A 26,201-nucleotide genomic window follows, 5' to 3' on the forward strand; every position below is an offset into this window, starting at 1 on the left:
TACATCTACAGTAAAATATGAAATTCTCATTTGCATCGTCCTCCCATCCCTATGTTTCTCCTTAGAAATTTTTTCCATTAAAAAATGTTACTTATATTAACTTATAATGGATACATTCTTGTATACAAATACTATATATATTTAATAAATATTTTAAAAATATTAATAAAATATTTTCTCAGTTTTAATTTCCAATATCAGAAAATATTGATGTAATTTACAAAACAAAAGGCCTTTGGGGCACTCAGGAATTTTTAAGAGAATAAAGGGGTTTTTAGACCAAATAATTTTTAAACTTCTGCAGTATATTATTAAGTCGCTAGTAATGAACATTGTGTAGACCATAGTAATATAGAAAAATCCCATGATTTAATAATGTTGGTGAGAAAAACACAATATAAACTCCATGAGACAAAAGAATAGGAAACAGTATTGGAGAAAATACAGTAAAATGCAAATAGTCATTATATGAAGGTTATATTATTTTTTAAATTATTTCTTCCTTAGTTTTTCCTAAGGTTTTTATACTATAGTTAAATTTGTATATGGTCAAAAATCTGTTAAAATACAAATGGGAATAATATGTCTATTTCAGAAACTCTGTAGTGATGCTCAAGTTAAAGTCTTTGGGAAATGCTGTCAGCTGAAACCTGGAGGAGACAGTTCTTCCTCTTTGGACAGTTCTATGACTTCCTCTTCTGATGTAAAAGACCAGTATCCTAAGTATCAGGTAAATTCACGGATGCCATTTATTTATTCTTTCATTCACAAATATTTTTGAGTAACAAAATGTGTTGAGTGCCATCACTGGGATTGAGGTTACAATAGGGTCTAGTCCTTACCTTCCTGGACCTTATATTGTAGCTGGTGAATGAGGTAATTAAACAAGTAATTTATGAACTTTAATAAATCTTAGGATGGGGGAGAGTACAGAGAACTATGAGCATAGATAGCAGGGGTATTTTCTCTTACCTTTCATTTCCCAATTCAGATATTTTGGGCTGTCAGAATAATTTTTTATTATATATACTTTTAAAGTATTGAAATATGAAGAATAATTATAAAATATAACAATTCAGCTGTAGTATGAAAGTAAACTATGACTAGTAGTATATACAACCAGAAATGTATGTTTTATTTTTCAAAAGTAATGTGGTTCTTCTTTCGAATTACAGAATTAAATCAGTGACTACATTGGAGTTTCTCTATAAACTTGTTATATGTTACATAAGATCAGTGCTTGGTTTCATACTCTGCAGATGTCATATGATGAATTTATTTGTGTTATCCAAGCTTGCATGAATGAATCACAAGTATTTTATATTTAGCAGTAACAAAAGAGAATCTTGAACTTTTTGATTATTTGTAACTAGGTAATTATGTTTGGGTGGAAATTGACCCTTACTTCATATTAGTGTGACAGTTTGTGTGAAAGAGCTCTGAACCTATTACAATCCAGATAGTAGGGGGTACTGCCTTGTGCCCTCTACCCTCCTATCTTCATCTTCCACTTTAGTCATGATACCTCAACATGTTCCTAATGGAACTATGTAACTATATAGCATTATCATACTTATGCTTATAAGTATGTTTTTTAAACTGATCAGTTGTGCAAACTTGCCTTTCTTCCTAATAGTATGCCATTAAAAATGAATATAAGCAGATGGATCCAGTTTGTAGAAACCCTGAAGCAGTGAGTGATTGTAATCTCATTTTTTATCAAGATCCAAAGAGATTTTCTTTTTTAAAGTAGAGATTCCTAGGTCATATACCCAGGTATTCTGATAATAGTATGGGTTTGTTTTGTTCTGGGTTGTTTTTTTTTTGGCAAGGAGGCATTGAATTATGGTAGCATAGAGTTCACTACACTTGATAAAATGTGATTTCAGGTAACAAAATAGTCTTTGCTTTACACAGATTATGACAGATAATTAGCTTCCATCGATGAGTACTTGCAAAGAATTGACCTTCTAAATTAAGAGCCTTAAAAAAATTACAGATAATACCACTTTCTTCATTATAACCTTAGTTATAGGTTATATCATGTTAAAATACATAAAACAATAATGACATTCATGTGATAAAACTATTTGGTATGTAGCAGAGTAAGCAAAGAGAACCTTTAATGGCAAACTACATGCTCTCATAAAATTTAAATACCAATTTATTTTTACTGTACTTTGCTTTCTGAGAATTGTTTTCTATTTTTAATAGTGAAATCTATAAGTGCTTTGATATTTAAATTCATATAGCTTGCTTAATATAAGAAATAATAATTTTAGTCAAAATAAGAATGGGCTTAGACAATGTTACAGCAAAAATGAACTTGGAAGAGAAGGATGCCATTTCTGTTATCAGCCAGAAACCATTTAGTTTGCCAAGTACAATTGGCATTAATCTTAAAGTAAAACCCAGACTACTTGGTCATTAAAAAAATTATTCTACTTTGTTTCAAAAATGTTGCTACTGGTACCCAAATCTGTACATTCAAATAACATTTTTACTTTACCAAATCCCAAGAATAGATGAGAATCTAGGTATATTCAAATGATTTTTTTTTCCTTAAATATTACCTGTGTGCCTTTACTAAAATTGAATACAGCATTAAGAAAGAAAAAATAATATATAAATGAACATATATAAAAAACCAGTATAAAAGTATTTAAGTATAATGAAATGGAGTACTGTTTGAAGACGTCTTTTTAAAAAAGGTGACAGAATGTAAATTGTATAGATTTCTTAACCCAAGAAAGATAATAAATAAGCAAAAGAGTAAAAGGATCCCATTATTAAAAAAAAACAACTATGCAGATGTATTCCCTGACCTCCGCACGTTAAATGGAGGTCCTCATCACTTTATTGTTATTGCCAGAAGAATCTTTTAAGTATTTTTTAAAAACTCCTAATTCTTGAGTTTTTTTGTGATGGAATTGTTTGGTGAAATTTGTGAATAATCCACATTTACTATCTTAGATACTTATTTATGTCATCTTCCTCATCGACTGTTTATTATATAATTGTATCAATTAGGAATTGCATTGGGACACCCTCTAAACAGTGGTTTAAACAAATTGGGGATTATTTTCCCCACATAGCAAGAAGTCTAGAGGTAGGCTATTGGTATGCTATATGGGCTTCAAAATGGCTTCAGAGACCACGGCTCCCTTATCTGTACTTAGCCAGAGTTAATGTGTGCTCGTTGTCTTGTGGTGCTAATAGGGCATCTCCATCTCTAGGAATTTCCATCTATATCTCATTGACCAGGCCTGTGTTGAATGCATATAAATGGATAGTTCTGATAGCTGCTCTCCCTGCTATTAGTTTAACCCTTTGAATATAGAAACCAACTCTAAATCTTCTATCTGTAAGAGAGTCTCTGACAGGCAGTTTTTTCAGTTGGGCACTGTTTCAATTGTTGCCCTGAAACAAGTTGGATTTCAAAAATAAAGGAATATGTTAATTTGGTAGGTAATTAGTGATATTTACCACTGAATCTAAATAGTAACCAAATGGATGAATTCAGTTGTTAGCTGTTTACTGACTCCTATGAGGACAATTAAATAATAATGGAAAGGAGAGACTTTTTAATAAGAGTTTTTTAAAAACAAGAAATTCTAATGCTTCAAATAAGTCCTATTTAAAAACATAGATACACTGTTTCTCCCTATTTATGAATGCCTCTTTTGTACAGTAGTAGTGGTAAAAACTGTTCTTATGTTCAGCCAGTGTTATTTCTTATTATCTGTCCTGGAGAAACATTGCATAGACCTAAGATGTCGTTAAGAATGTTCCTTTGAATGGATAAATATATTGTAGTATATTCAACCTACACAGCAATGGAAGAACAAACAGCTAAATGCACTGACAGATGAACCTTTAAGACACCATGTTAAGCCAAAGAAACCAGGCACAGAGTATATGCCGTATGAATCCATTTTATAACTTTCAGACACAGGCCAGACTAATCTATTATAACGGAAATCAGAAGAGCAGTTCCCTTTGGGGGAAGCTATTAACTGTGAGAGGACACCAAGCAGCCTTCTGGAGTTTTGGAAACATTCTCTGTCAGTGTAGTAGTTATGCAGGTGTGTGTATATGTAAAAATTTATCAAGCTGTGTGCTTTATGTTATATAGGCATTTTATGCATGTTATTTTCAAAGGGTTTTAAAAAAAGAAAGAGCCCTTATTCCAACTGATGCATTTTCCATCCACTCAATGGCTTTAACTGTAGCCTCTGTATAGTTAAGTCCTAAATCCATATCGTAGATCCCCCAAATCTACTCAGGTCTCAAATACGTAACTATGTTCATAACTGTGTTATTCCTCCCCAGAAAACTAGGTTTCCTTTTGCAAGCCATCCAAGACTGCTCCTTCTCTGTAACCCTGAGTACAACTGGTCACCAAGTTCAGTTGGTTTGCTCTCCTGGATATCCCTCTTGTTTGTCTCAGTGACCGTCTGTGCCTTTGTCCAGGCTCCTATAATTTCTGCTTGAGTTTCAGCACTAGCCTCCTCGCTGGTCTCGCTGGCTCCATGCCTCACACTCTCTGTGTTAGTTCCCTAAGGCTGCTGTGACCAAGTACGACAGATTGGGTCTGAAATCAGTAAATCTGAATCAAGTTCTCTGTAAGGCCACACACCCTCTGAAAGCTCTAGGGAAGAATCCTTCCTTGCCTCTTCCAACTTCTCTGGGCTGATGGCAATGCTCGGCATTTCTCAGCTTGCGGCTGTAGCTCTCCAGTCTCTGCCTCTACTTCACGTGCCTTCTGCTCTCTGTGTCTCTGTCTCCTTTTCTCATCTCACAAGGACACCAGCCACTGAATTTAGGGCACTCCCTAATTGAGCCTGATCTCTTCTCAGTTCTAACTGGTTACATCTACAAAGACCCTATTTCCAAAAAGGTGACATATTCTGGATGGACATAAATGTTAGGTGGGGCGGAAAGAATGTTCATTTGAGCATTATTTGTAATAGCAAAAGCCTGGAAGTGACCTAAATGCCTACCAGTAAGGGAAGCTGGTTTGATAAACTGGTATTTTCATCAATAGAACACTACGCAGCTCTTAGAAGGAATCTGTATAACAATATGGTTATATCTGTAACACACTGTGAAATGAAAGTCAAGCTGCACAACTGTATACAATGTATAGTTTTTTAAAAATCCCATTATGTGAAATAACTACAGCAAAAGAATTTTCATAAAAATCAATATTTGAAGTAGTCATAAGGTTTTAAATTCTCCAGTTTTATTATTATGGTTATTGTTTAGGGCTCTCGGTGCTCTTCTGATGCCAATATGCTTGGAGAGATGATGTTTGGCTCAGTAGCAATGAGCTACAAAGGATCCACCTTAAAAATTCATCAGATCCGGTAAGGAATTTTCTGATTTTCTTGATGAATCCATTTTAGAATATTTAACTTTTTTGATGATGAGAGAATTTCATATAGTCTTTACTCAGACTGAGCATGTCAGATCTCAGTTTATGATGTTTGATGGGTTTATGGCTTTTCAGGGTTGTTGTGACTATGCTGCGAAATCCCTGTTACTCATTTTTATTTATAATAAATTATAAATAAATTATAATTTTATTTATAATAAATAAATCTGTCTCTCTTTCTTCATAGTTCCCCTCCACAGCTTATGCTCAGCAAAGTTTTTACTGCACGGACTGGCAGCAGTATATGTGGAAGTCTCAATACGTAAGTATTTATGGATGGAAGGAGAAATGAATTATTTAAGATGTGCAAAGGATGAAAACTTAACAGACTGCTCTCAGGACTGTGGCATAAATTCAGATTTTCTTCCAACCCTTAAGTTTTGAAAGCTTATGGAAGTTGGATTCTCCCATCCAGCTTTATTGAGAAATATTTGACATATTGTAACATTGTGTAATTTTAAGGTATACAGTGTATTGATTTGATAAATTTATTACTGCAAAATGATTAACACCATGACATTAGCTAACACCTCCATCATGTCCATAATTACCATTTCTTTTTTGTGGTGAGAACATTTAAGATTTATTTAGTCTAAGCAAATTTCAAGTATATAATACAGTATTATTAGCTATAATCAGCATGTTGTACATTAGATCCCAAGAATTTGTTAATCTTGTAATTGAAGTTTGTACCCTTTGATCATTATCATCCCATTTTCCCCACTCCTATCCATCAGAGTGGTTACTCTCAGTTTCTCTGAGTTTGGCTTTTTTAGAGTCTGCATGTAAGTGATATCATACAGTATTTGTCTTTCTCTGCCTGACTTACTTCACTTAGCGTAATGCCCTCAAGGTTCATTCAAGTTATTACAAATGGTAAGATTTCCATCTTTCTCATGGCTGAATAAGACTACACACACACACACACACACACACCATCACCATCACCATCACCGTCACTTTTATCCATCTGTTAACAGATACTTAGGTTGTCTCCATATATTGACTATTGTCAGTAATGCTGCAGTGAACATGAGACTGTGGATATCTTTGTGAGACCCTCATTTCAGTTCCTTTGGCATATACCCAAATGCGGTACTCCTGGGCCATATAGTAGTAGTTTTAATTTTTTGATGAATCATCATACTGTTTTCCATAGTGGCTGCAACAGTTTACATACTCACAACAGTGTACAAGGGTGCCTTTTCCTCCACATTCTCATCAACACTTGTTATTACTTGTCTTTTTGATAATTGCCATTCTCACAGGTGTGAGGTGATATCTTATGTGCTGTGATTTGCATTTCCCTTATTAGTGATGTTTTATACACTTTGATGTACCTTTTAACCCTTTGTATATCTTCTTTGGAAAAATCTTTATTCAGTTCCTCTTAATATCAGAACTATTCATTTTTTATTGGGTGGTTTATTTTCATGATCTTGATTTGTATGAGTTCTTTAATACATTTTGATACTAACCCTTTATCAGATACATTATTTGCAAATATTTTCTCCCATTCCATAGGTTGCGTTTTCATTTTGTTGATTGTTTCTTTGGCTATGCAGAAGCTTTTTAGTTTAATACAGTTGCATTTATTTTTGCTTCTGTTGCATGTGCTTTCCGTGTTATATCCAGGAAATTGCTGCCAAGACCAATGTTAAGGAGCTTTTTCCCTATGGTTTTTTCTAGGAGTTTTATGGTTTTGGGTCTTACGTTTAAGTCTTTTAATTCATTTCAAGTTCATTTTTGTGATTGGTATAAGATAGGGTTACAATTTTGTTACCCTGCTTGTGGTTTTCCAATTTTCCCAACACCATTTATTGAGGAAACTGTCTTTTCCCCTTTGAGTATTCTTACCTCCCCTATCAAATATTAGTTGGCTGTATATGCTGGGAGTGGTTCCTGAGCTTTCGGTTCTGTTCCACTGGCTGTGTGTCTTAATTTTACGTCAGAACTAATTATTTTGATTACTATAGCTTTGTATTACAGTTTCAAATCAGGAAGGGTGATGGATGCCCCTGGCTTGTTCTTCTCAGGATTGATGTGGCTATTTGACATCTTTTGTGGCTGAGGATAGTTTTTCTATTTCTGTGAAAAATGCCATTGGAATTTTGATAGGGATTGTATTGAATCTGTAGATGGCTTTGGTAATATGGACATTTTAACAATATTCATTCTTATCCATGAATATGGGATATCTCTCCATTTGCTTGTGTCTCCAGTTTCTTTCTTCAAAGGCTTGTAGTTTTCAATCTTTTACCTTCTTGTTTAAACTTATTCCTATGTATTTTATTGTTTTTGATACTCTCGTGAATGGGATTGTTTTATTTTTCAGATGTTTTGTTGTTAGTGTATAGAAATGCAGCTGCTTTCTGTACGTTGATTTTGTATCCTGTAACTTTCCTGAATTTGTTGATTAGCTAGCAGTTTTTTGGTAGAATCTTTAGAATTGTCTATCTATTAAGATTATATCACGTTCAAGCATAGACAGTTTTACTTCTTTCTTCCTTTTATATTTGAACGCTTTTTGTTTCTTTTTTATGCCCAGTTGCTCTGGTGAGGGCTTCCAGTACTATGTTGAATAGGAGGTGAGAGTGAGCACCATGTCCTGTTCCTGATTCTTAAAGGAAAATCTTTCAAGTTTTCATAACTGAGTATGATGTTGTCTGTGAGTTTGTCATATATTACCTTGATTATGTTGAGGTGTGTTCCTTCTACACCCACTTTGTTGAGGCTTTTTATCATAAAAAGATGTATTTTGTCAAATTTTTTCTGCATTTATTGAGTTTATATGATTTTTGTCTTTCTGTTAATGTGGCATATCACATGTATTGTTTTGCATATAATGAACCATCCTTGCATCTCCCAGGATTAAATCCTGCTTTGTCATGTGGTATGATCCTTTTAATGTTCTTTTGAATTCAGTTTGCTAATACTTTGTTGAGAATTTTTACCGTCTGTATTCATCAGGGATAAAGGTCTGTAGTTTTCTTTCCTTATAGTGTTCTTATCTGGCTTGGTGTCAGGGTAATGCTGGCCTCAAAATGGGAATGTTCCCTCCTCTTTGATTTTTGGAAATATTTGGAAAGTATTTGAGGATTGGCATTAATCCTTTAAATGTTAGATAGTACTTACCAGTGAAAACCAGCTGATCCTGGACTTTACTGTATTAAGAGGTTTTGATTACTGATTCAGTCTCCTTACTCATTGTTGGTCTGTTCAGATTTTCTGTTTCTTCATGATTTACTCTTGGTAGGTTGTATGTTTCTTGGAATTTATCCATCCTTACAGGTTACCAGTTTGTTAGCATATATTTTTTTCATAGTCTCTCATGATCCTTGTTATTTCTGTAGTATTAGTTGTAATGTCTCCTTTTTCATTTCTTATTTATTTGGGTCCTCTCTTTTTTTCCTTCAGTTAAGCTATCTAAAGTTTGTCAATTTTGCTTCTCACTTCAGAAAAGCAGCTGTTAGTTGATCTTCTATATTAGTTTTCTAGTCTCTATTTTGTTTATTTCTCCTGTGGTCTTTGTTATTTCTTTCCTTCTGCAAACTTTGGACTTAGTTTGTTCTTTTTCTAGTTCCTTGACATATAAAGCAAGATTGTTTATTTGAGATGTTTCTTATTTCTTAATGTACGCATTTATCGCTAAAAACTTCCTTTTAGAATTTGCTTTTGCAGGATTCCATGGGTTTTGAAATTCTGTGCTTCCATTTTTGTTTGTTTCAAGATGGTTCTTGATTTTCCTTTTAATTTATTCTTTGACAGGTTGGTTGTTCAGGATCATGTCTCCATATATGTGTGGATTTTCCTGTTTTCCTCCTGTTACTGATTTTTAGTTTCATACTACTGTGGTCAGAAAAGATACTTGGTATGATTTCAGTCTCCTTAAGTTTGCTGAGACTTGTTTTGTGACTTATCATGTGGTCTGTTCTGGAGAATGTTCCATGTACTCCTGAGAAGAATATGTATTCTGCTACTGTTGAGTGGAATGTTCTGTATATGTGTCTGTTAGTGCCATTTGGCCTGAAGTATGGTTCAAGTCCAGCGTTTCTCTGTTGATTTTCTGTCTGGATGGTGTATCCGTTGTTGAAAGTAAGGTATTTAAGTCCTCTACTATTACAGCATTATGATGTCTGTTTCTTTCTTCCCATCTGTTAGTATTCACTTAATATAGTTTAGATGCTCAAATGCTGGGTGTATATATATTTATGATGTCACATCTTCTTGATGAATTGGCCCCCTTACCATTATATGATTATTTCGTCTCTTATTACTACTTTTTGGCTTAAAGTCTGTTTTGTCCTTTTAAGTGTAATTACCCATGCTCTCTTTTGGTTTCCACTTGCATGGAATGTCTTTTACTTTCCATTCACCCAACATGTGTCCCTAAACCTAAAGTGACTCTCTTATAGGCAGCATATTGTTTATCTTATTTATTTTAATGCATCCCACCACTGTGTGTGTGTGTGGAGGCCTGATTGCTTCCTCATTCGAGTTTCGTTGAAGGACAGGAAATGTGGTTTCTCTTCCTCTAATTTGATAGAAGTTGTATCTGGAAGTAGAATTTTAAATGTATTTCCATGTTAGGTTGATATGCTGATGTTCCCATTTTGTGGTGCCACACTGAGTTAGCCTCTATAGGTTGTGCTTTTCAGTTTTTAGATCCCCTGAAGAATTAACTATGTAGTCAGGAGTAACCTGGGTTAGCCATGGTGGGACACTGGGATATTACAAGTTATTTGTGCCAAGATGAGAATAGTGAACCTGAAACAAGGGCAGGCCTGATGTCAGAATCATGGGCTCCATACCAGAATCTAATAAATGAAGAACTGAGGCTAGGGTGAGTTGGTAATGGACCCCCAAGATGGATGCTGATGGTGTTAAATCAGAACTCTGGCTAGTCCGATTGCATGGGAATACCCAAAGTCAAAAGCAGCAGGAAGAAGCAGGAAGCCCACTGTACAGAAGTTTTGAAGAGCCTTCATTAATTGTAAACACTCTAAAAAGATTTCTGAGGGATTTTATTAGCTAAGGTACCAAAACCTGTAACTCTTCTTTAACTTTTATTTTGGAAAAGAAGGAAGAAAAGAGAAAGATGTTTCTTACAATATCATGGATGCTTTAAAAATAAAAACACAGTCAAAAGTGCTATTTTTAAAGGTTTCCACTAAAGTGGAAATTAAGAGATTCTAAATTGGAATCCCTGATTTTATCTCTAATCCCTTCAGTTTCTTTATCTTTTCTTAGTTCTAACTAAGGGTTCTTAAGGTCTGTAGGAAGGATACTGTGTACTAAAATCATAAAGTAATTTTATTTCTATTACTCTGAATAATTTACTAAAAGAGGCAATACAGTCGTTCATTTATAGTGTTTGGACTAAAGGTACTTCTTGGATATTTGGTTGATTCTTGTTCTTTTTTGTCCTTTTCTGCCAGCAATTTAGAAAATGTTTTCTCATCCAAAATATGAGAGGAAACTTTGTAATTTAAATGAGGATCAGTAACCTTTTACTGTTAAGGACCAGATAGTTAATATTTTTGGCTTTGTGGTGGGCCAGACAGTATGTGGTTATCAACTCTGCCATTATAACATTAAAGCAGTCATAAACAATACGTAAATGAATGGGCATGGTTGTAGTCCAGTAAAACTTTATCTATGAAAAACAAGCAGCAAGCTGGATTTAGCCCTCAGGCTGTAGTTTGCTAACCCCTGGTTTAAATGATTAGTTAATGATACTAATGGGAAACTTAAAGGTTAAAAAAACTATTTTGCACTTAAAATTTCATTGAGTTATACAAAGATTTGCCATTAAGAACATTAAATGAATTTGGAATTTATTTTTTTCTCCTTGCCCTTAGGCTGCAAGACAGTCTTGAATTCATCAATCAGGAAAACAGTACACTAAAGGCTGATAATAGCACAATTATTAATGGACTGTTTGGAAATATAGGTAAATCATTCCTTTGGTTTTATAAGTTTCTGAAATATTAATGGTATAACAAGGATTTGCAGTTCCTTAAAAAAATAAGTAGATCTTTCATAAGACGACAGTTTCAAATACTAGAAGTGGAAAAGGCATTTAAATTGCAAGTATGTATAACATTTGTATTATTTGAAAAACATAAATTTATATATTTGAATATAATATTTATTTTGTATCTGAAAAAAAGAACTGCTGAAGATAAATTTGTGTTTTGTTTTTAACTTTTGTGGATCTATGAAAAGCACTGTCGTTATTATCAGCTCTCTCAAATAGTTCAGCCAAGGAAGACTGGTACTATACTTTCTCCCTTCTCTCCTCCCTGACCATAAAACTTTAAAATGGTGCTCATTTTTGTGACCTGTAATTCAGATGAGCAGACATTCAAGTTAGGTATTCCTTAAAAGGCTTATGAGAACCAGTTTATTTAGTAGTTTGATGAGTTAATTGTTGTTGTTATTCAAGTTCAGCATTTAAAATGAGAGACTTTGTAAAATTTCTGGTCATTTGTTTTATTCTAGAAAGCTTAATTAAATTGCTGCTGACCATATTTCCAGTGCTTAAAGAACTAAATAGTATGTCAGAGAGTGAACAGCAGTTGATATAGGATGAATATTTATTTCTCTCATTCCCTGTGTAGTGAGAATTTTTATTTATAATTTTAATAAAATGTACTAGTTATATATATTAGTAGAAAGCAGTTTTTTCTTCCAACTTTAACAATTTGACGTTCTATTATTTTTATAATTCATTTTTATTCAAATGAGCAGCCATTTATTAAGCATGGACTAGTTACAGTTTCAGGCATGTGCTTTGAAGGTGTGTGTATTTTACAGAAAGAAGTTTTACTTTTTCTTAACTGACTTGATGAATTATATCATTGCTTTTAAAATAAAGTAAAAATGTGACAAGGAAATAGCTGAATCTTTTTTCTTTATAATTTGATACTTCTTAAAGCTCAAGGGTCTTGTTAAAACTATTTTAATACAAATTTATTGTCATTTATAAAGGTAAACTACACTGTAGTTGCTAGGTGCACTTAACCACCTATCTTCTCTGTTTTAATAATGAATAGGAAATTAATCCCTTTAACAAAGTACAGATTTTAAATAATGAATGGCTTTTACTTGCACATTCTAAATTGTGAGTCAAGGATATTTGAGCATTGTTTCTTCTTTTCTTTTACTTTCCAATTAATCGATGAATACTCATCAGGTACCTATTATATGCCAGGCATTCTGCTATGCTTTGAAGGTAGAGTGGTGAACAAGACACAGTTTCTGTCTCAATGGATTTATAGTTAATGGGAATCAGACAAATAACACAACGGTGACAGTATACTGTAGGTAATTCTTGGGCTGGATTCTTGGTGTGATAGAAATGAGGAGGAGTACCTAATTCAGTCATGGAGAGTCAGGAAAGACTTCCTTGAAGTGAGGCCTAAGCTTGAAGGATTAGCCTGATGATTGGGAAAGAAATGTGCTAGGGAAAAGTAATAGGATGTGCACAGACCTAGGGGCAAGAGAAATCATAGATACATAAGTCAATGTGGATAAAGCACTGAATAGGAATAAAAGAAGTGAAAAGAAAAAGAAGTGAGCAGAAGGTGGATCAAGAAGGGCACTGAGAACCACACTGAGAAATTTGGACTTAGGCTTTGAGGAGTTGGGTATGAGTGAGGGTATGTTAGTTTGCATCCTGTACATACTTTTTAACAGATGCCAAGACAGAATTAAACATGCTAGAATTTTATTAGGGGAAATGGTGATGTGAGAGAAAATAAGGAGAAACCTGGGAAAGGTCAAGAGAGCCCTCAGTTTGTGATATAAATTTGAGTGAAAGAGGAAAAGAAGGTTTCGTGGAAGTGGAAGTGTCCCAGCCTGCCATGCACCGTGAGGAAGGCTTGGCTTGGTAGGGCCACTGATGAGTCTTTGAGTCAAAGTTGGTTGTCAGAAGTGACCCCATGACTCACCAAAATGGGCCTACCTTACATCTGCTCTGGTGAGTCATGGCTAGGAGCAGCCTGTGGGGTATGTGGCTTTGCATAGCTTGGCAGTGGATTTCAGGACATAGCAGCTTAGCTTACTTGGTCCATTACAGTCCTTGTAGCTGGAGGTATTTGCAGTGCATTCTCAACACAGAGGACTTTTTGGAAATAAAAATATCAGATCAGATTTATGTCTGCAAAAGAATATTCTAATTGCAGTAGGAATGGACTCAAATGAGGCAGTGGGATTGAGGAAAGACTCATATTAGAGGACTCCATATGATAATCCCAGTGACAGATAATGAGGACTAGAGTACGATTATGTCAGTGAGGATAGAGAATTGTTGAGAGATTCATTAAAGAAAATAGAGTGGATAGGACTTGATAATTAGGTAAAGAGGTCAGTAAAGGAGGAATCAAGGTTGGCATTTTACTATCTGATTGTATAATTGCATGGATATTGGTGCCATTCACTGGGAAGAACAGAAGAAATTGGGAGCTGATAATCTTAGGTTTAATCATGTTGTATTGGAAGTATTGGTGGGATAGTCAAGTGAAGATATCCACTGTAGTTAGTTAGATGTCTTGTAGTGGTAGGTGCTAAAACATACAAGCTAATGAGTGTGTCATGATTTTAAAACAATTTTTTTTTTATACTCATGTGAAGTCTAAAAGAGTGTTCCTCATTGATAAGCAGTGTTTTAGGTTCCAATCTCCTTACTTTTTAGAGCTCTTCAACATGTAGGCCCCAGGGTTATGCTTAGCTTCAGCAAGCCAGTGGAAAGGAGTTAAGTGTGGCAAAGGTACATCTACTTCATAACCAACCACATCAGCCTGAAAGTGACATACATCACTTGTTCACATTACATTGGTGGTAACTGATTACATGGCTTTGTCTATGTATAAGGAGATTTGAAAAGCGTCATATGGTCCCTAGCTGGGTAGGTGCTTCCTAGAGACTACGCAATATTCTGGAAGGGAGAACACAATTCTTTGTTATTCAGCGGTATTTACTTTGGATTTGTGAATCATTCATATCACAAATAGAATGAATGAGATAACCTAGGAAATGTAAAGAGGAAGAAGGAAAGATTGTTGAAAATGGAACCCTGAGGAATGTTGGCTTGAAAGAGGGAGTAGGGGAAGAGGAACACATAAAGGAGATTGAGAAAGAAAGAGTTTGTTGTCATGGAAACTAAGGGAAAAAAGTTCAAAGTGTAATGTATTCAACATCAAATATGCTGTAAAGTAATATAAGATAGTGTGGGCTGCATTAAGCAACAGGAAGGCTTTTGGCGGCCTACATGAACAATTTCAGTGGGGAGAGTAGAAGTCAGAGTTGAGGAGAGACTCAGAGGGTTGGTCTTTATTCCAAGCAAGCAGTGGTTCTCAAACTTTTTGGTCTGTGGACCCCTTTATACACTTGGAAGTTATTGAGGATCTCTTAGTGAGCTTTTGTTTTTATGGGTAACATTTATTCCTATAAACTATATTAAAAATTAAAACTGAGAACACTTAAAAATATTTAGTAATTCATTTAAAAATTAACACTAGTAGCCCCTTTCATGTTAAAATAAATAACATGTTTTAAAATAACTATTTTCCAAGACAAAAAAAATTAGTGAGATGAGTGGCATTGTATTACATGTTTGTTTGCAGATCTCCTTAATGTCTGGCTTAATAGAAGATATATGGATTCTATCTGCTTTTTGCTTCTGCAATCTCCTATGATACGTTATTTTGGTTAAAGTATATTGAGAAAAATCTAGTCTCACATACATGGGTAATTGGAAAAAGAAAGTCCTCCTTGACTTCCTGAAAGGGCTGCAGGGCCCCCCAAAAGGATCTTTCAAGCACATTTTAAGAACTACTGAACTGAAGGATTAGATACATGGAGAGGAGGTAGAAGAGTTTTGACTGTGTTTAAATGTTCATGGAAAAAGAGATGTAAGGAGGATGAGGTTAGAGATAGAAGTCATATTGGTGAAGTGAGATATTTGAAGGTCCTAGCTGACTGAGACAAGTTAGCTTTGGAAGGGAGGGTAGAAACTCTTAAGGATTTTTCACTGAGTAAGTCCCTAGTATATAGTAGTAAGGCTTGAATAATGTTTCCTCTTATTACTGGTCAGGCAGGAAGGAGACAAGGATGGGTGAGAATTTAAGTTTGGAGATAAGGTGGTAGGAAATGGAGAGTTCCCGTACAGTGAATTCTCTGTGTGTGCACACATATGCATGTGCACCTGCATATGCATACTGTAGGAGACAAAGTCATGCTGAGAGTAAGGAGAGGTGGGTAGGGAAGGAGTTTAAGGGAAACAGATGAGTGTTTTTGATTGTTCATGAAACTATAGTTTACATAATACTAGTTTCAGGTGTACAACATAGTGATTCCATAATTACATACATTATGAAATGTTCACCACTGTAAATGTAGTTACCATCTGTCCTATACAAAGTTATAACAATATTATTGATTATATTCCCTATGATAAGTTTTGAAGTAACTAGGGAAAGTTGAAGAAAGAGCTGAACAATTAAATAAGTAGGATTGCTGCACATACACTATAATTACAGAAATTCTTACTTGAGTAAAAAATATCAACAATTTGAAAAATATATTTATCATTTCTTAACATAGAAAGCCCCCTATTCTATCCTAGGTAAACCTCCTAGGTGGCTATTTAGGCCATCTTAATTAAGCATAACTAACAACTAATCCAGCCACTTGATTGCAGGCTGTTGTAGTGTTGTAAGACCCTTTTGGGTCTTTAGACTCTGCTGTCTTTTCTTGGGCAAGTGTGTGGCAGCTACTTTCCTTGGACAGTGGGGAATCCCAACCCGAATGGGCTGCATCAGCATTCCTGCTTTCATAGTGGCTGACCCCTTGTCTGAGGACTTCAGTTTTTTCCATTACTTTGCAACCAATTTTGATACACTTGTCAGTAGATTCCGTTTTCTCTCTTTGCTCTTTGTTGAATGTTGTGCTTTTTTCAGCCAACTGCTCAGATTGTTTTCTCCTTACTGCAGTTGTAGGAGAAACTGTAATCATAAAACTGACTTTTTAAAATATAAATTTATTGGGCAAATGTCAAATTATATAGAGGATATTACTAGCTCTTTAGAAATGTTTAGAAAGGATTGAACATTTAAAATGATTTTTACTTTAGTGGGAGCATATTTTTATTATTATATGCGGAAATAATTAGGCGTGAAATTATGATGTTCGACATAAGCCATGACTAGGGAAAACTATTGTTTCAAAGAAGGGAAGCCAGCTTGAATTATTCCTAATTTAGTTTAAAAGCTTCCACCCATACCTGTTGGTCTCCATTTGTGCTGCCTTAACTCTTTTATTCCTGACGCAAAATGGCTTCGCTAACAGCCCTCTTTCACATGTATTTTACGTTTTTACCATGTAGGTCTTTCACAGTTCTGCAGCCCCAGGCGGGCATTCTCTGAACAGGGTCCGCTCCGCCTGATCAGGAGCGCCTCTTTCTTTGCAGGTTTGCCATGTGCTGTGTTGGGTAGACTAGCTGGTGTGCCCTAGTGGCTGGAATTTGTAGTTAAGCTGTGGAAACAAGAGAGTAGATAAATACAGTTTTGGAGGGTGTGATTAAGAGAACATTGCTTAGGAAATATAAGAATTTCTTTCTACTGAATATGTTCTTAAAGTTATAAGTAGAATTGACATTTTGATGAAATTTCAATTTGTCATTTCTTACCTGATTATGTAATAATGATTTTCACTTCAGAATCCTAAGCCAAATTTTACTATGAACATTGTTTCTTAAAATACCAGTTGGAATTTCTAATATGACACTATCTTGTTTCCATGGCTGAGTAGCTTTTGTTCACCAATTGCCAAAAATCTTACCTTAATATTATTGTAAAATTTCTGATCTGCACTATTCCATAAAAATGGTATCTCTTGGAGCTAACATTTAGATGAACAAGCACCATTATATTTTTATAAGGCATGTATGAGTGTATTTGTTTGTATTAGTAGATTGATGATTGAAGATTGTGTTCATGCTTCTGTATCCAGGAAGTTGCATCCCAACTGCTTGTTTTAATTTTTATTTTCCTTTCAAATATGAGATATGAACAAATCATATTTTATTATAGAAACTTTGGGAAATATGAAAAATAGGCAAAAAATATGTATTAGCCATCTTGTCAGCCAGAAATAACCTTTTTTTGTTTGTTTTTAAACATAATTGGATCATATTCTAGTTTTCCTTAATTTTCATTATGGGGAACTTTTAAACATACATAGGCAGACTAGTAAAGTGAACGATCATATACTCATTGCTTAGCCACAGCAACTATCAGTCACTCTTACTGTTCAGTAGCTTGCTATTTTCCATTTAATAGTATATTGGGAATTTCTTCCTGTGTCCTTGAATGTTCTTCTGAAGTACTTATTTTAAGTCACCCTTTGCTTCTTTAGATACTATATTCTAGATTATTTTCACATTATATGTATTACATCTTCAGATCTCAAGGCTTGTTCAACTGAGTAATAGCTCTTGGTGTCGGGTTTGTGCCATGCTGTTGAAAATAATAAGGGAATGCAATGAGATAAGCATGATTTCATTTGCTATTTAAAAGGAACATCAACCTGAACAGCAACATATTTTATAACTAACGTTTTTGTCTTGATTCACAGTTCACAGCAACCCAATGGACATGCCTGGAAGAGAACTGAATGAGGACAGAGACAGTGGCATAGCACGCTCTGGTAATGCCATGTATAAATCCAGATTTTTATGAGGTTATTGTTAGGTGACATTGATTTTCTTTTTTGTCTTTGCTTTTATTATCCAATTTTATGTATACATAAATTCATATTAGCCTTATGAGAGAATTGTAGAAACAGCAGAGAGAAATATTTTAAATTAAAATTTTTTCAAATTTACTATTTAATGTGCCTAGTGGAACATGGCCTGGGTGAATACACAGTCGCTTAGGTTTAGCAGTACAAGAAAAAAAGTATTGGGGATTTGTAGGTATAGTTATGACTTAGTAAAAATGGCCAAGCTTTCAGAGGCTTGATAGTTATGCACAAGCGACCCATGAGTACTTTCAAATGACATCTTGAAATGGCATTCAAATACTTGCTTTTAGATAGAGCTTCTGTTCTTAAAATTCAATTGCTGCATTAAAATTGAATGACATCGTATTTCTTTTAATTTAAGGACTAAGGGCTCAGTCAAGCTAGGGGACAGTCTAATGGCCAAAGGGATAATGCTTTATTTCCAAGTAGCATTTTCTTCCAGGATGGGGTAAGAGGTAAGGATGTCAAAAGGGTCTCTTGCCAACACACTTTTAATACATGATTTTTCTCCTCTGGAACCTTGCTCCAACAATGATGTCATTTTTTTTTAATGGATATTTTAGAAACTCCTGAAGCAAAATGGAATATTTGAGTCACCATTCTTAAATTTGTTAAAAAGAAATTTGTCCTTATGCTTAGTTATTATTGACATACTATTATATGCTTACATTGTACTTGTTCTTATTCTGACTCGACAGCATCTCTCAGCAGCTTGCTTATTACACCATTTCCCTCCCCGAACTCCTCACTTACCCGAAGCTGTGCCAGCAGCTACCAGCGACGTTGGCGACGCAGCCAAACAACAAGTTTGGAAAATGGGGTTTTTCCTAGATGGTATGTTGGAACCTCCAGTGTACAAAATCGGCTAGTTCATTGAATACAGTTCTGTATGATTTATTTAGAGCCTGGACTTCTATTTTGTATATTTTAAGTGTGGAAGCTTTTTAAATGTATTATTTGTTTTTTGTGGTAAGTTATACATAACATACAATTTACCATTTTAACCATTATTAGGTGTACAGTTAGATAGCATTAAGTACCTTCACATGGTTGCACAGCCATCATTACCATTCATGTCTGGATTTTATCTCCCCAGACTGAAACTCTACCTGTTAAACAATAATTCCCTGTTCCTCCCTTTTACCCCTGGCAACCACCATTCTGCTTTTTGTCTCTATGAATTTGACTACACCAGATACCTCATATAAGTGGAATCATACAATATTTGTTCATTTATGTCTTGCTTATTTCACTTAGCATGTCCTCAAGTTTCATCCGTGTTGTAGCATGTATCAGAATTTTATTCTTTTTTATGGCTTAATAGTATTCCGTTGTATGTGTATGCCACATTTATTTATCCACTCATCTGTTAATGGACATTTGGGTGGCTTCCACTTTTTGGCTGTTGTGACTAATGCTGGTACAAATACGGACATACAAATCTCTGAGTCTCTGCTTTCAGTTCTTTTGGGCATATACCCTGAAGTAGAATTGCTGGGTCATATGGTAATTCTGTATGTAAGTTTTTGAGGGATCACTGTAAGCTTTCAGTATACAGCTGCAGCATTTTACATTCCCATCAGAAATGCACAAGAGTTCTAATTTTCTATGTCATTTTCTGGGGTTGTTTTTTTTTCAAATATAGCCACCTTAAATGGGTGTGCAAAGTGATACCTCATTGTGGTTTCGATTTGCATTTCCCTATCAGCTAGTACTGTTGAATATGTTTTCATGTGCTTATTGGCCATGTGTATGTTTTCTTTGAAGAAATATCTCTTCAAGTGCTTTGCCTATTTTGTAATCAGGTTGTTTGTTTTTTGTTGTTGAGTTGTAGAAATTCTTTATGTTTTTTTGGTATCAGTCCCTATCAGATACAGCTTTGTAAATGTTTTTCTCCCATTCCATGAGTTGCCTTTTCATTCTGTTGGTAGTGTCCTTTGATGCAATTTTTAATTTTTATGTAGTCTTAATTTATCTGTTTTCTTTTGTTGCCTGTGCTTTTGGTGTCATATCCAAGAAATCATTGCCAAATCCAATGTCAGGAAACTTTTACTCTGTGTTTTCTTCTCAGAGTTTTATAGTTTTAATTCTCTTGTTTAGGTCTTTTATCCACAGATTACATATTTTGATGTTTCAGTTTTTCATGTTTTTATGTTGGTAAGTTAATTCATTCTTGAAAGATCTTAATATTAGTTTATGTTAAGTCCAACTATAGATAATGAAGTTTCTTGTTTCCTCTTTACTCATTCTCTTTATTCCTTTATCTTTGATTTTACTCCTGGAATCAAAAAGGGAGAGTCCAAAGAAGAGATTAATAGATCCTAGAACAGTAAAGAGATTGGATCAAACTCATCTGTAAACTTTAAAGCTCAGGCATTTTTAGGTTGGCTATGAATTAGGAGTACTATTTTTCTAACTAACTTCTAATTGAACAAAAATGTTCCCATTCTGACTCCATTAAAATTTCTTATAAAAATGTGGGCATGAAGGAATAGCTGCTAATAGATTTCTCAAAGAGATATACAGCTGATATGAATTTTTAGATTTACTTGATAAAACAGCAAAACACTTTTAGCTTGCCTACATTTAATTAGCAAGGAGATCAAATTATGATTTAGTTGTAAAATTTTTTTTAATTAAAAAAATTTGTTTTTAAGGTCTATAGAAGAAAGCTTTAATCTGTCAGATGAAAGCTGTGGCCCTAACCCAGGAATTGTGAGGAAAAAGAAGATTGCAATTGGGGTGATATTCTCATTATCCAAAGATGAAGATGAAAATAACAAATTTAATGAATTCTTTTTTTCACACTTTCCTCTTTTTGAAAGCCACATGAACAAATTAAAGAGTGCAATAGAACAGGTAAGCACAGCTGTGTTTGTTGGTTTATGTTCTTTATTTTCCTTTGACTCTGACTCTTATTTGCCTGATTAAGCATTTTATTTATTCACTTAGGAGAAAAAAATTAACAGGCACTGTACAGATAACCTGAAAAGTGCTTTGGAAGATGCAAAATAGACTTCCACTCTTTTTAAGGAGCTTAATGCCTATAAATAATTTAATGTTATTCATTCATTCATTCATTCAGTATTTTGAGGGCCTATAATGTGGCAGGCACTTTTCTAGCAACTGAAGATAAGATGGGAAGAAAGCCACATTCTTGACCTCATTGAACAGCAAATAAAAAATTAATATGTAAAAGTTTTGATGGTAATAAGTACCGTGAAGAAAAATAAAACAGAGAAAGAAGGTCGATAGGAATACTGGACTGTAGGATTGCCCATTTTTATAGGCTAGTCAGGAAAGCTCCTGATGAAATGCCATATGGTCCAGAGATGTGGAGGAAATGAGCCACAGGTATCTGAGAGAAGAATGTTTTAGGCAGGGTTAAGGAGTAAGCCTGATGTTTAAACAACAGTACAGAGGCCAGAGTGGCTGGGCAACAAGTAAGAACAGATCATGTAGGGCCTTATAGGATGCCATTGTAAGAGCATTGGCGTTTATGCTTAAGAAAGATCGGAGACCATTCAAGGGTTTTGAGTGAAGGAATGACACTTTTTATGAGGAACACTCTTTACTGCTGGTAGAGAATAGACTTCTAGGGGCAAAGGTGGATGTTGTGGGACCAGTTAGGAGGCCCTTATAATAATCTAAGTGAGAGATGGTGGATACTCAAATCAATTCAGTGATGAAATTAGTGAGAAGTGATTGGATTCTGGATTATTTTGGAAGTAGAGCTAATGAGATTAGCTGATGGACTGAATTGGGGTGTAAGAAAACAAGAACAGAGGTTGCCCCAAGATTTCTCACTTGAGCAGTAAGAAGTATGGAGTTGCCAATATTAATGGGAAAGACACAGATTGAACAGATTTGGTGGAAGAAGATTTGTTTGAGATGCCTCTTGGATTTCTAAGTGGTTATATGAGTTTAGAATTTGGGGGAAAGGTTTAGGCTGTACAGTCTCCAGTGTATGGATGGTATTTAAAGCCATGAAACTGAGGAAAAGAAGAGAGGAGATTCTAGGCCTGAATTTGTTAAACATTCCAAAAGTTAAAATTAAGAGTTGAGAAGGATCCAACAGAGAAGACAGAGGATTGGCCATTCAGGTATGAGGGAAAAACGAGAGAGAGTAGTTTCTCAGGGGAGTCAAGTGAAGAAAGGGTTTTAAGAAGGTAAGGGTGATGAATTCTGTCAAATGCTGCTGCTACAGTGTATATACTAAGTTTATATAAAGTAAGAAAGTTGTGAATACAAGATAGAATATAAAAATAATTTTAAAAGGAGGACAAGCAATGCTTTTTAGGAGTTGTAGGAAAGAAAAAAATGACTTCCTATTGGGAGGATGTTTCCTGTGGACTGCATCTTAAAGTCTGTGTAGGATTTTTTAAACATAAAGCTTTTAAAATTAGATGTAGCAGAATAGCAAGAAAAGTTGGTGCCATTGCTACCCAAAGATAACTGTAACATCTTATTGTAAGTCTGTAGATGAAAGCTTTAATCTGTCAGATGGAAGCTGTGGCCCTAACCCAGGAATCACTGGGTATAACTGAAGTTCTTACTCTCAGTGACACTGTACAGAAGGGAAGGGAGACAAAGAGGAGTAATGAGTGCTATGGCTGGCATACTTACTGGGGACCAGGTCACAAAGACTCTAGAATGCTCAACAGGAATTTTGACATTTAAGAGTGTCTCCAAATTGTGCTTTAAGAAGATTAATTTAGCAGTTTGTTTAAAAGAGATGAAAATTAGAGACTAGAGATGAGGAAACCAATTAGAATGGTCTAGAAAGCAGAGGATGCATTTCAGTATCCAGGCCTTTTCTCTGTGTATTTTATTTTTACTTGATTAGGACTGTGCTGCATCCATAATGTTTTAATTATATACCTGTTTTAAAAAAAATACATTATTGTAACTTATACATTATTCATTTTGTAAGTGGTTCTTAAATAAATCTAGTGGCTTTCCTCAATTTAACAGTTCTTCTTTAGGCCATTTCTCCTTTTTCACAATGATACCTACACTGTAGTTAACATCTTGCTGAATTTTCCAGGTTATTTTTTAGAAAAGATTCCCAGAAATTGAACTTAGGAATTACTGGGTATAACTGAAGTTCCTTCTCTCAGTGACAGTGTGCAGAAGGGAAGGGAGAAAAAGAGGAGTAATGAGTGCTATGGCTGGCACACTTACTGGGGACCAGGTCACAAAGACTCTAGAATGCTCAACAGGAGTTTTGACTTTTTAAAGTGTCTCCAAATTGTGCTTTAAGAAGATTAATTTAGCAGTATATTTAAAAGAGATGAAAATTAGAGACTAGAGATGAGGAGACCAATTAGAATGGTCTAGAAAGTAGAGGATGCATTTCAGTACTCAGTGAGTGAAGATCATCTGCCTCTATAGATGAAACTGGTGGTGTTCACATTAACTCTGTCAAAAAGACAGATCAATTAGCAGTACCATTTTACTGAACAGATGAGTAAAGGCCATTTTCACTTTCAGAAGTTAGGCACTGGTGACTTTTTCTTTTGTTGGCTGCTCTCCCTTTTTGTAATATGTTGTTGCCAAACTCAGAACGTAGAATAACCAGCTGTGGCTGAACTGACACTGAGTTACTGGGAGAAGTGTTTCAAGCTTTATATGCAACTTGAAATATTCAGGCACTATGAGAACTCATTAAAGATTACTTTTTAAATGTTTCAATGCTTTGACCATTCTGTAACCTAAAGTATATATTGCAGTACTTAGAGTTGTCTGGATATTTGTTCTTACAGCTGAAAGATAAAAGCCAAATGAACGAATACTTTTATATAAATGAATAGCATTAATTCTAAAAGTTCTATAGTTGTTCATTATTGGTAGAACATATAAATACCATTTGGGGAATTATTTTGAAGTCTATACTACCTTTTGAGATCTATAATGTAATTTAAGATTTTTATTGATGGCAAAATTAAAGAATACTGCTTCATTCTAGTAGAAGAATATTCACTTATTTATAAACTGGGAATCTCTTTATAGTTTGTAAAATAAAGTAGGTTTCATTTTTACCCTATGAAGCTTTTAGATGTACATGAATATTATTTCTAGCAGTAAGTAGTCTGACCTATTCTTTAATGTATGTTTAGACATTAAAAAAATCAATTTGTAATTACATAAGTAATACAGAATTCCATTACCTTTGAAAAAGGCTAAAATAATTACGGAGTTCTTTTTGACATATCTCTCCTAATTCTAATCCCCTTTTTGTCTACCTAAAAGCAAGGCTTCTTAACTTTGGCTAAATAAGGTTTTTAAGAAAACAAATATTACTAACAACTGGAGATAGCTTTCAGTAGAATCTTATATTTTTAGATTTTGAAAAAAAGATTGATCTAACAGAACCACTATCTGTGATATATTAGATGATACCTTCAGCTATTGTTTTTCTTTTTATTAAAGTATAGTTGATATACAATCCTATATTAGTTTCATTGAGTTATTGTTATTGAGTTACCATTGTAGCTTGTTCTGTGTGGGGGAAAAAAAGTAATTTTGTGTAACCCAGAAACTGTCAACATCAGTTTCTTTTTATGTTGAGATTCTGTGGTTTGACAGTTGCAATAAGAAATTTAACATTTGAAAAATCTGAATGTTGTCATCATTGTTAATGACCGAGGGTGCAAAAGAGAAAGCCACTGTGAATATATGTGCCTTCTTTATATCTTTTTATCTAGATAAGAGTAATGGTAGTATTGTGAAAGTATGTGACGTTGTCTTTCTTTTTTTTTTTTTCCCCCATATTTTGCCCATGATCAACCTGAGAATTAACTATTTGATTGCTTTCAAGGCTATGAAAATGAGCCGAAGATCAGCTGATGCCAGTCAGAGGAGCTTGGCATATAATCGAATAGTTGATGCCCTAAATGAATTCAGGTACATATTTTCCAGTTTTCATAATGTGGAGTTGTTTCATAGTGTACACAGAGAGATTTGTTTATTTTCTATAACTTATTCTAATAAAATTTCATTTTTAAAATTTATTTATTCCATAGTCAATATGAGGGTGTAATTCAGCAGGCCATTGGCTGCTATGTTATTAAATATCAAATGTCCTTAGGATTCGAGCACATTTAGGAGGCATCAGTGGTGTGGTTTGTAGTGTTGGACCATTAGACAAGCACATAAGACCAGAAGAGACCCCTGTTCCAGAAGAAGTGTTTTGTACCCTCTTGGGCTCTCCTAGATGTAGGGGGACTGGTAGAGTATTATTTTATAAGCCAGTGCTAGTAGTCAGATGTTCTTGGATATGTGGAATCCAGAAGTACATGGATTAGGGAATATGAATTTGGTGTTCTCAGTAACTCTTTTGCTTGATTCCTTCTCTAGATATGACACAGCAAATAGTTTTTCTTCTGCCAGTGTTTTCTGGCACAGCAAAACTTATGCCCAAAGCTGCAACAACTGCTGTAACTGCGCTCAGAAGCACAGTGCATGTGAGCTTATGGTGGGGATCACCCTGCGTGACTGATGTGTCTTCCTCAAAGATATTCAGTTCAGGTCTCCTTCATCCTCTCATTCTTTCCTCCTTTAGACTAGAGAGATACTGGTCTACTTCATCCTTTCCTCCTCAGTCTTTCCCCATTAGATTAGAGAGATTAGTATAGGACATTGGGCAAGAACTCAGACTTTAGTATCCGACAGGCAGACCTGTGAACTAAATCTAAGTTAAATTTAGTAATAATGTAATAGACTGTTGTGAAGGATAAAAGGAGATAGTGTATGTAGAGTGCTTAGCAGAATGCCTGACGTTAATGATACACCATTTTGTTGTGTGGTAGATACAACCTGCTGCGGTGCTTCCCAAATTCAGTCATTTACAGCTCACCTCTGTATGTCATCTGTGCCACTTTAATGTTTCCCTTTAAATTGACCCTCCTTCATACCTAATAAATGTATTTCAGAATGAAACTTTATGCATTATTAC

The 26,201-nt window shown here is 34.6% G+C and overlaps 1 protein-coding gene across 2 annotated transcripts in view; it reads left to right on the top strand.

Annotated features, from left to right (window-relative positions):
- The window catches only part of FNIP1 (folliculin interacting protein 1), a 164,359-nt gene that overhangs the window by 87,976 nt on the left and 50,182 nt on the right, over positions 1-26,201 (top strand). Inside the window, exons 3-11 of one of the 2 annotated variants that reach the window (XM_057491195.1) lie at positions 596-730; positions 5,269-5,369; positions 5,625-5,699; positions 11,299-11,390; positions 16,827-16,910; positions 18,077-18,148; positions 18,943-19,078; positions 20,902-21,103; positions 25,065-25,150. In XM_057491195.1, coding sequence (XP_057347178.1) covers positions 596-730; positions 5,269-5,369; positions 5,625-5,699; positions 11,299-11,390; positions 16,827-16,910; positions 18,077-18,148; positions 18,943-19,078; positions 20,902-21,103; positions 25,065-25,150 — 983 coding nt within the window. The remainder of the gene's footprint in view (positions 1-595; positions 731-5,268; positions 5,370-5,624; positions 5,700-11,298; positions 11,391-16,826; positions 16,911-18,076; positions 18,149-18,942; positions 19,079-20,901; positions 21,104-25,064; positions 25,151-26,201) is intronic. The other variant, XM_057491196.1, reaches the window with a different exon arrangement.

This window comes from Manis pentadactyla, chromosome 13 (assembly GCF_030020395.1).
Source record: "Manis pentadactyla isolate mManPen7 chromosome 13, mManPen7.hap1, whole genome shotgun sequence".
In the NCBI taxonomy this organism is placed as follows: domain Eukaryota; kingdom Metazoa; phylum Chordata; class Mammalia; order Pholidota; family Manidae; genus Manis; species Manis pentadactyla.